This window comes from Sinohyriopsis cumingii, chromosome 17 (assembly GCF_028554795.1).
Source record: "Sinohyriopsis cumingii isolate HCF-2022 chromosome 17, ASM2855479v2, whole genome shotgun sequence".
In the NCBI taxonomy this organism is placed as follows: Eukaryota; Metazoa; Mollusca; class Bivalvia; order Unionida; family Unionidae; genus Sinohyriopsis; species Sinohyriopsis cumingii.
In genome coordinates, this window is record NC_142977.1 from 40,961,075 (window position 1) to 40,971,937 (window position 10,863).

Consider the following 10,863-nt stretch of genomic DNA (forward strand, 5'->3'; position numbering starts at 1 on the left):
CAGTCTTCATAGTAATGGAGTATTATATCCACAATACGAGACCTTGAACACTTCGTAACCTTGTTTTGGTTATAGTTTTAAATTGCACTTTTTTCAGTCAATAACTATGTCTTCAAGTATAAATTGTTTACATCTTTTTATCTTGTCCTCAATTATAAATTGTGTACATTATATTGTTAAAGTTTTTATTTTATGATTTACAAGACTAGTGGTCTTGTATGCAAACCGACACCTTCTTTTAAGCTGCATCATCTTAACATAAAAGCCCATATCTGGGGTGTGGAAGATAGAACAATAGAAGAAAAAAAAAAGGGAAAACCCATCATTGGAGCGTGGAAGATACATTATTATATGCACAGTATAGACAGGCCCCAGGTGTGTACACTATGTCTAACAAGTTTCTGGGTTGATTGATATTTGGCCCTTAAACCGAGATTTTCCCTCCAATCTGCCTTATGGCAAAAATTGTGTTGTGTGGGGAGGCTTGGTAGGAAGCCATTCTTTACTCAGAGAGCCGATAATGCGAGCACTATAATGGAATTTGGATTTGTTTAGAAAATAATCACTCCAGCGAAAAGCAAAACCACAATTTGGAGCATATAATAATTGGTAATCTTGAGGATGAATAATCACCTGAGGGCAGAGTGTCCAATCGTTGTGAAAAAAGACACGTAAAAGCGTGTTTGCTTGATGATTTCTTGTAAAAGAAATGAAAAAGAAAGTTTCACGCGCATTTGGCGTCATTGTTTTATCTGTTTTGGTAATCTTCGAGCAATAATAAATTCTTAAATTTCAGAGGGCAATCAATTTAGTTTACTAAACTAGACTCCTTTCAGGCCCTTTTTATATACAAAGAAAGAACTGATCATGCATTTGTGCTCTAATTTATTCATTCACGTCAAAGAGAGTTTGTGTAATTTAGAAGGTTTTTTTGTTATGTGACATAGATATATAACATATGACTGGTCACATTGTATACTGCATGATAAAAGAAAATGGCTCACCTGTAATAACACACGTACAATAGTATACAATCACTAAAATTCCTCTTGTTAACAAAATTAATACTGGAAGGGATAACACTATTGAAAGCCAACAGTCCTAAAGTTTCTAAACCGATAAAAAGTGCACTATTTGATTTTTATATATGAATAAAGGTCACAATTATTACTTCAGGATCAGTACCAACGAATTTAGTCCCATGTTAATAGAATAAGTTTTCCTCACATTGACTAACTCTAATGAGAGGAAATATTACTCTATCTTAGTATTGCTTTAAAGCAACTTCTTTTTATTCTTTAGAATATCAGCATTATAGTGCGGTTGTGTGTGTGCATTTTGGTGATAGTGCACGTTGAGTAATGAGTTGTTGATACTGATCCGGAAGTGATATATGTGACTCACTGCACTTTGCTTTGTTTACTGTCCAGCCTCTCCAAAAAATGACAAGAACTTCACCATTCATTCATCCTTGAAGATACTTTAACATGTTTTATTAGAATTTGAACACAATGGAAAGTTCAGTACTCACAAACAAACTTAAGGACTATATTGATAACGTAATTTAGTAGTTCACATAACCTTCAAACGGAAACGATGCCCATGATCCTCTCTTTTCTCGCTGTTCGATCCGCTTTTTATTCTCATGTATCTAATATAGACCCAATGCAACTGACGGCCGTACTGACAGACAACCGATGCATTTTACGATGTATTTATACAGGGTGACTCTTAGCAGAAATAAGTTCTTCGAATTTTAACTAAAATGATAGAAAGAGCAGAAAATTGGCCTTCTATCTGCATCTGACTAATCTGTTTGTGTGCTGGTTTGCCTCAATATGCCTTGTTGAAAGAGGCAAATATTGATGGACTTGTATTGCACTATCTGCCAGCATGGCCTATACGCAGGTAACTTTATGACCCTGGCTTAAAATCATCAGCTCATGGTCTTGCTGAAAAGGTTTTATGAATCTCGAGATTACCGGAACAGGAAACAGCAGGAAGATATGAAACTGGTTAAATTCTCTGAGTTTTACTGCAGTGTATTTCTTATCGGCTTATTAACACCGACTAACCCATATATACTTCAGCTGCCTTTCTGTTGACCCTTTCATGACACTGCATTGTCAGTCGGGTTTTCAAAACGTTATTTGTTAGTTAACGAAGTTTCATGAACACTTTTAAGGATACAATTAAGAATAATATATTGAATCTTTGATATTCACACTTGATTCTTATCACACCCATTTCAATGCCCAGGGATAATGTTAATACGTACATTAGAACTTGTATTTGCAAAATAACATGCTCCACGTTTTGACAGGCTTTTACGATTGAAATAATTTAAAATGTGTCCTATACGCCACCATTTTAATTGAATTAATCTGATTCGGGACATATGAGGCCAACAATTTACTCTTTGAATTACAGACTTTTAACTGACACCGTGACTATTTCCGGTGTTGAGGGAAGGTAATACAAAATTTAGCCACGCTTGTCCATTGTATATAGATATAGAACGACCTGATGTCAGTGGTTCATTGCATGGCCCGGCCCAGTGTCAGCGTTTTATTGTAAAGTCCGACCTGATGTCAGTTGTTCATAGTAAGGGTCGATCTGGTATTAGTGCTTAATTGCTAGATCAGTACTTAATTGTAAGGCCTGTTCTGATGTCAGTGCTTCATTGTCAGGACCATTATGATGTTAGTGCTTCATTGTAGGGTCCGACCAGATGTCAGTGCTTAATTGTAAGGCCTCTTCTGATGTCAGTGCTTCATTGTCAGGCCCATTATGTTAGTGCTTCATTGTAGGGTCCGACCAGATGTCAGTGCTTAATTGTAAGGCCTATTGTAATGTCACTGCTTCATAGGAAGGACAGATCTGATATCAGTGCTTCATTGTAAGACCCGTTTTGATGTCAGTGCTTCATTGTAAGGTCCGACTTGATGTCAGTACTTTTTAGTAAGGGGTATTCTGATGTAAGTGCTTCATTGCAAGGCCCGACCTGGTGTCAGTGCTTTACTGTAAGGTGCAACCTAATGTCAATGTTTCATAGCAAGGCCAGTTAGTTTCAACTTAAATGACAAATCGAAAGGATTGCATCACTCAGCCTTCTGTCATTTTATTGTCAATATCTGAATGCTCTGTCTCTCTTTGCATATATTTGGTATAACTGTTTTTTTCTCCTTCAGAATATACTTTTTTTCAGCTTCATTAGTATTCAAACATTAGATGTAATGAAGTTATAAAATACAAAAACCTGGACACTAACACTAATTGTTACTAAGCAGTCATTATAATGAGAAAAAACCCACCTGCTTTACACGTAAATATAACGCCTTTACAATATTACGTTACGATTATGAAGTCAGGCAGCAAGTGGGAAGATGTGTAATATACAGACCTGTTTCGTTCCCCTTCTTCATCTTTGTGACTGTCTGCCTTGAATTCTCTAACCTGCTTCATCAATTCCGCAAACCCACTGCTGTGCTTTTTAGGAGTAATGGAGATTGTTTCCTGACTCCAAACCGTTCTTAGGTCTCCCAGATTACTGCGAATGTCGTCTGCTTGATTTTCATAAAACACACCATTAGTTGACACCAACACTCTTTCGAGTTCAGAATTTTCAGCCTCATTTTCTTCTACATTTGTGAACAGTTTTTTCGAGGTGGTGGATCCTAAATGGGATCTATTCGGGGTTGGTGATCCCTCTGGAATCGTTTGTGTATCACCTGGGTTCTCGCCATTATCAGTTCCTCCAGTTGGCGTCGAACTTGAATCTGGGTGTCTTAGGCTTACAGCAAAATCTAGTGTGCTTAGGAAATTCGATGTCATGATTTATAAGTAATCCAGACCGAACAATGAATATTGTTGGAATCAATGTTGAACATTATGCGAATAAAACTTTCGTACAGTGGTAGTTTAAATCCACGCCGTATATATGTAATACTACGCCAATATTAATGATCAACACTCGATTCAATTGCTCATTTAGCTATGTTTACCTGCGTGCATTAAAACAACTGCCACACTGCGCAGGTCGGCTGTACGTCTAATGTATCTAAATTCAGGTCAGTAATCAACCGAAGAAGAGTTGCGTGGCCTCAGCTGTAAACAAAATTCGACAGTGTGAAGCGTACGTTTATCCTTGAATACCTATCTAGAACGTAGCAGCAAACTATTACTTGAGAAAACCTATATTGTACAGGTAGTTTTTCAACACATTTCAACCCGCTGTAAACAACTCCTGACGTTGAACGCATGCGGCGTATAAGGTAGCCGTTTCAAGATTATTTGTTAATCATAGTATTTGTAAATATATATATTGATTTTTTTTATACTACGTATTGCAGGCTCAAGGTCAAATCAACAACGGGTTAGGTCAAAAGTCAAATGCTCTGTTAATAGATTTATATAAATTTATTGGAATGAACTCGATACGACTAAAAGCAAATAGTATTGGGGGTAAATAGCTGTACAAGTAGAGAAAAAAAATAAAAATACCGACAACAATGCAAATAAACAGTCATACCAAAGATTTGCTCAGTATTCACACATAAAGAGTTGCCACATTTGTGTTTCAAATAGATAATGGAATTTAGTATTTTAATACTGAACACATTAAAATGAACAGTAAGTATTGTTATCTTTCATATGATGCACATTATTTTACTCTTCTTAAGAGGGTCTGAAGGGAAAATAGTCTTTAACTAAACGAGTCATCCTCTGTAAACAGGCCCGGCCCTAAGGTAAGGCGAACGAGGTAACCGCCTTGGGCCCCGCGCTTTTAGGCAGTGCAGTTTTTCGTTTGTTTGGGGCCCCGCGCTCATCGCTCGATGCCTCGGGCCCCGCACATCTTAGTGTCGGGCCTATCTGTAAACAAAATAATAATAATAATAATAATAATAATAATAATAATAATAATAATATTATTATTATTATTATTATTATTATTATTATTTTCACAATCCTTTAGACAAGATTAGTGCAGAAATGAAACTGTTAAGTGATCATATTTCAGTAGAGACCAATTGTGTCACTTCTTAGAGCGGTCAATACATGTTTGACTGTGATATATAAATAAACAAACATTGTTACTATATGTCCATTACAAATTTCGACAAGAACTTTACTTTGAATGCCATTATAAAATGCTTAAAAATGGATGTTATTCATGCACCAATGAGCAGCCAGTTAATAATTTAGTGTACCTTCTACGGTAAATATATATTCACACAAATGTTTTCATCGCAAGTGAATACTCATGGTGTGAGATTTCAAGCTGAAATGTACACATATGTCAAGGGATTTCAGCTGAAGAGATGCATGATACACGTGGCTTTTGCTTTCATTACATCCAACTTTTCCTTAAAAATACATAAATCATTGTCTGTGAAAATTCATATTTAGGTGTTAATAGTTTTACCTGGAAAAGTGATGCATTTTTTTCCTTCTTGCCTTCCCGCATACATATCAATTTCTCGTGTCAATCAACACCATTTCCCGTGTACATTTAGAAAAAAAACTTAATGTCACTTATTCAGCTTTCTTACTTTTTTCACGATATATTGTTTTCTATAATTTCATCCAGATTCCTATTTCTGTTTTCATAGTAACAAGAGAAACCTCTGCCGCTTCTTATTTTTTCCTTAAGCAACATTTAAAAGAATCATACTGTCTCAATGTTACTATTCACTGACTTAGATATATCGAAAATATCAAAATTCATTTGTAGTTATCGTGTTTCTTAAACGTACGTTCACGCATGTCGGTATTGTGTTCACGAGATGTTTTTATATTTGAACCGGTCTCATACGGACAACTTCGTAGATTCAGTACGGCCGCCATATCCCTATTATCTATAGACTGCCGCCCTGACTTTCTTTACGAACATTGTGAAAAATGCAGATTAATTGATTCTTTGAATTATAGTCGTTTATCGGCATATATGGCAATTTACGACTCCTTAGATGTATGCTTTTACGCACTAATTAATTTGGTATTACACAGTGTGTGTGTGTGTGTGTGTGTGATTTGTGTGATTTGGATTTTTAACGTAGCTTTAACAATTTTTCAGTCATATCGCTACGATGCCTGCAGTGTGGCAGTGTTTATAGTGATGTCTAGCATTGGGGCATCATGTCGCAGACATGTAGCATGATGTCCCACCCAGTCACATTATCCTGACACCAGGCCGACCAGTCCTAACACTAAACTCATAATGATGAGCGCCAAGCGAGGAAGTTATAGGTACCATTTTTGTAAGTCTTTGGTATGACTCGGCCAGGGATCGAACCCACGACCTGCCGCTTCCGAGGCGGACGCTCTAACCACTAGGGCACCCGAGCGGTGTTAGACATTAAAATGTCTCCAAAACAAACAGAGGGTCGAAGGGTGCTCTGACAGCCTGATGCATCCTTTCTGTTTGTCTACTCTTGTCTTCGACCGCTCCGGTGGCCTAAGAGGTTAGAGCTTACGTATCAGATGCTGGAGGACGCGGGTTCGATCCCCGGAAAAGTTATACCAAAGACTTATAAAAATGGTAATAACAGTTGCATCGCTTGGCGCTCAGCATTAAGAGTTAGTGTTACGACTGGCCGGCCCGTGTCAGGTTAATAAGACTGGGTGGGACATGATGCTACATGTCTGAGGCATGATGCCCCAGTGCTAGACATCACTATAAACTGCCACGCTGCAGACTTCGTAGCGATATGACTGGAAAATTGTTAAAGCTATTTTAAAAATTACACACAGACACAGACAAACATACCTCGTGTCCTTCCAATTGTTTGCTCGACTCTGCCCGCCAACTGTAGTTTTTCTACGTTTCGTCAAAGTTATGCCCAGTTGCTTATATTTTGTGGGGCGGTCCTTATCTTAGCGCGAAAGATGTGATGGTCATATATCCGAATCGAATGTTTCAGAGTTGTGAATGATCTAAGTAGTTAATGCCTTTTGTGTTCTGTGCGTACTTGTTATATTTTCCCTAAAGACGTACCAGTGAAATAGATTAATAGTAGCGGAATTGATTTTTGTGATCTTAATCTGGGTTTCGCGACGCTGTCTCTTGGTGCATTAAGCAGCGTGCCAATCAGGTTTCTTTCAGGGCCATCAAATTTAGTCCGAAGACGGCTTTGGAGGGTACAATTGAAGATCTTATGCATAAATGAGAGTAGAAATTTGTTTATGTATGTGGTGCTATAAATGGAGGATAGGTGTTTTCTTTTAAAAGTAATTTTTTATTATTATTTTCGAATGTGTGTATGCTATAGATGTGTGTGCTATAAAGTATGTATGCTATAGATGTGTGTGCTATATAGTATGTATGCTACAGATGTATGTGCTATACAGTATGTATACTATAGATGTGTTCCTTGTTGTTGTGCTATGTGTATTCTGTACATATGATTGCTATGTTTGTCTGTTTTGGGGTTTCTTGTCATACTTGTGGGAGTGGAAACATTCCTTTCATTTGTTATAGTCTTAAGAAGGAGTTTGTTTTTCTTTTTTCCTTATAGTTTTCCCTGTGACTCTTTCTGTCGGCGTCTTCTTTTTCACTCCCGTGTCTTCCCCCTCCTATTCTTAGCCTTCTACCTTTAAGCTAATGTAGATGGTTGTCTCTCCCTCTGCTGTTATACTTTGCGTCGTCTCTTCTATCTTTGTTTCCCCTCATCTTCATTCCTCTTGTGTTATCTTACCCTTCCTCTGTCTTTGTCGTCTTCCCATCTATTTATGTTTTGTCTCTTACTACACCTTCGTTTATGATCTGTATTCAGTGCTTCAGCTGGGAATTATACTATTGGGAGGTACAGCTTTTTGTTATCTTTTGTTTATATAGAATAGGAGTAGTGTTTTGAGGATTCTATTTTATTCATTACAACTAATTCTAGTAGACTGTTTTCATTACTTACGTATTTATTATTATAAGTCATTGTTTATAACGTACAGACTATTATGTTTATCAAATGTACTGATTGTAATTCATATTTAAGTATGCAAAGTTGGTACGTTGAATATCTTATGCTTTTATATTGTAATCTACTTGTATAGGTCAGCTGCAACGTAAATATTTAATATTTTCATAAAATGTTTGCTTTCATTTAGTGTAGAGAGATAAAAGTAATTGTAGATGTGATATAAAGAGAGCACTTGAATAAAGCAGAGTACGAAGACACTGTATATAAGTCACTCAATGTAATGTACACATTTAACCTTATACTATATGACTCAAAACGACTTTCGATTAGTAGCCGCTTCAAACCCAGGCCCGGCCATACGGCAAGGTGAACGAGGCAACCGCCTTGGGCCCCGCGCTTTCAAACAATGCAGTTTTTTCGCTTGGGGCCCCGCGCTCATCTCTTCCTGCCTTGGGCCCCACACATCGTAGGGCCGGGCCTGTTCCAATCCTGAAGCGATAAGGCCAGGTTGAGATTGCTAACGGGATATTGTGCTAGCCAGCGAATCCTGCCACAAGGGCAGAAAAACCCGAGATGTTCTAAGAACGTTTGGACACGGGAGCACGTCACATGAATCGCTTAGTTAGGGCCAGTTTGAGAGACTGTTAAGCAGAGTTGTGCTAGCCAGGGAAACCTGCAACAAGGGCGGACAAATCTGGGACGTCCAAAGAACGTCGGGACATATTAGCCCCAGTCACAAGAAGTACCCTATAATTTACTACACATTGGAGATACCATAGGAAGGCACATCTACACTATGAAGGAGTTATTGGCAGGCGTACCTATGTAGTGAAGAATCCATCGGAGGGCATATATAATCAGTGAATAATAATTCAGTGCAGAAGTACCAGTGAACATAAAGTGCTATTAAGAAGTTGAAGAATTGACAATATTTAGGAACGGTTTATCTGTGGTTACTTGTTTTCTTTTCGTTATTTTGCAATATAATTTTTTCATTATTCATCATTATCATCTAATTAAATCATCTTAAATTTTGTGCGTGTTTTTATGTTCTCCTTAAGTTGCATTCCAATCATCCTTTTGTTTATTCTGTGACAGTGGTGTCGAAAGAGGGATGGTTGATTGCAACTTTCTATTGGAGAAATATAGATAAACAAGCTGCAGCTTTCATAATTATATTGTAAAGAATCCTCGTTGTTACAATTTGTTTGTTGCTTTTGTGAGTAGTGTGGGGTGGCATGACAGGGGAACAGACAGGAGAATAAGTGTTGCTGGGGTGAGTCAGTAATACTATCCTTTGTAGGGAAAATGCTATTGCACTTACTACATAACGCTTGTCTGCTTTCAGTTTCTTAAGTGTGTAAACTTTGTTTGTTTAGTGGTATATTTTTAAATTACCCTTTTTTTGTACTGATACACATTAATTTAATTTGCACGGAATAATCAATAGTCATGACTAGAATTAGTGAGTTGATTCAGATTTGGAAAAAGTTTGGGTATACAGGATAGAACTTATGTGAATTTGTCAGAGCCGAACAAGCTAGGGAAAGGGAAGAGAGGAATGAAATGTTATCTCAGGAGAAGAATATGATAAAGCAGGAAAAAAATCTTGCTCAAGAGAAGTTTGAGCAGGAGAAAGTTCTTGCTCGAGAAAAGATAGAACAGGCGAAATGTTTCGCAGAAATTAAGGCCGATTAGGCTAGAAATGGATCGAGCGGGAAAAACTTCTTGCAGACTTAAGCGTTTGGGAGATGGTTGAGAAGGCTGGGCTGGAGAGAGAAGTTAATAGGGAAATTGAAGAAATGAGGCTTGCAAAGTTGGAAGCTGAACATAAGCTTAATTTACAGAGGGACGACAAGAGAAAAAACTAGAGAAGAAGGTTAAGGTGTCACATTTTGATGAAAAGATAGATCAGATGGACGCTTACGTAAGTATGTATGCGAGATATGCCACGGCGCAAAAGTGGAATGTAGATTTGTGGGCTTTAAATTTGACATTTTTGCTTAAGGGAACGGCCCTTGAAGTGTTCGAGAAATGACCATTAGAGGATAGAATGGTGTATGATAAGTTGAAAAATGCGTTGTTGAGGCAATTTGAAATGACAGAGGAAGGGTGTAAGAAAAAGTTTAGGAAGCAAAAGGCGTAACGACAACGAAACCTATGCGATGTTCCTTGGTAGGATATCTAGATTACTTTGATGGCTGGTTTAGGTTGAGTAAAATCGCAAAGACCTATGAAGCACTTATATACTTCTAGATACGAGATCAGTTAATTGATATTTGCACCAAAGAACTGTAGCAAGACTTGAGTGAAAAGAAATTTATATGGCTGAAGGGGCGGATTTGTAAGCAAACCCTCGGGAAGGTCCAAAACAGGTGTTTGCGTCTCGACTGGGAGAAGTTCTCTAAAATCAACGTACCACATACTAATTCTCAGAATTCCAACTCAAGCCAGTTATGGAAAAGGCTCATGATATGTTGCTGTCGGGGCATTTGGGTGTTCGAAGTACCATTGAAAGAGTGCTTTTGGAGTTTTATGAGCAAGGAGTTTCTGCTGATATTGCCAGATACTGCAAGTCAAGTGACATCTGTCAGCAAACCATTGACATGGGTCGAGTTACTAAAGTGCCTTCGGGTCAGATACTTCTCATCGATACGCCTTTTAAAACGGTATCATTATATATGGTAGGTATGATTAAGCCCATGACGGATAGGAAAAATCGTTTTATCTTAGGTCTCACTGGACAGTTTATCTGGTGAATTTTTATCCGACAATGACCAATTGCAGGAAAATGAGAATAATTTTACACTGAAGATACAAATAAAAACAAACTAATGATTTTTGTAGAAAGCATACATGTGAGATTTTGACTGCGGCAATCAGGCTAATTCCTGATGCAACTGGTGGCTTTTATACTGAACACTGCCACCAAACCCTACATTGTACA

The 10,863-nt window shown here is 37.7% G+C and overlaps 1 protein-coding gene and 1 pseudogene across 6 annotated transcripts in view; one reads left to right on the top strand and one right to left on the bottom strand.

The window, feature by feature from the left end:
- Positions 1-4,104, bottom strand: part of LOC149778480 (uncharacterized) — a 119,961-nt gene extending 115,857 nt beyond the window's left edge. For 3 of the 6 annotated variants that reach the window (XM_089939349.1, XM_089939347.1, XM_089939346.1), the window contains exon 1: positions 3,404-4,103. In XM_089939349.1, the coding sequence (XP_089795475.1) occupies positions 3,404-3,834 (431 nt within the window). In that variant the 5' untranslated portion in view covers positions 3,835-4,103. Of the gene's footprint in view, positions 1-3,403 lie in introns of all 6 variants that reach the window. The other 3 variants (XM_089939348.1, XM_089939350.1, XM_089939352.1) reach the window with 2 other exon arrangements.
- A 5,264-nt stretch (positions 4,105-9,368) lies between these two features.
- Positions 9,369-10,604, top strand: LOC149778481 (uncharacterized; annotated as a pseudogene).
- Positions 10,605-10,863: the final 259 nt, after the last annotated feature.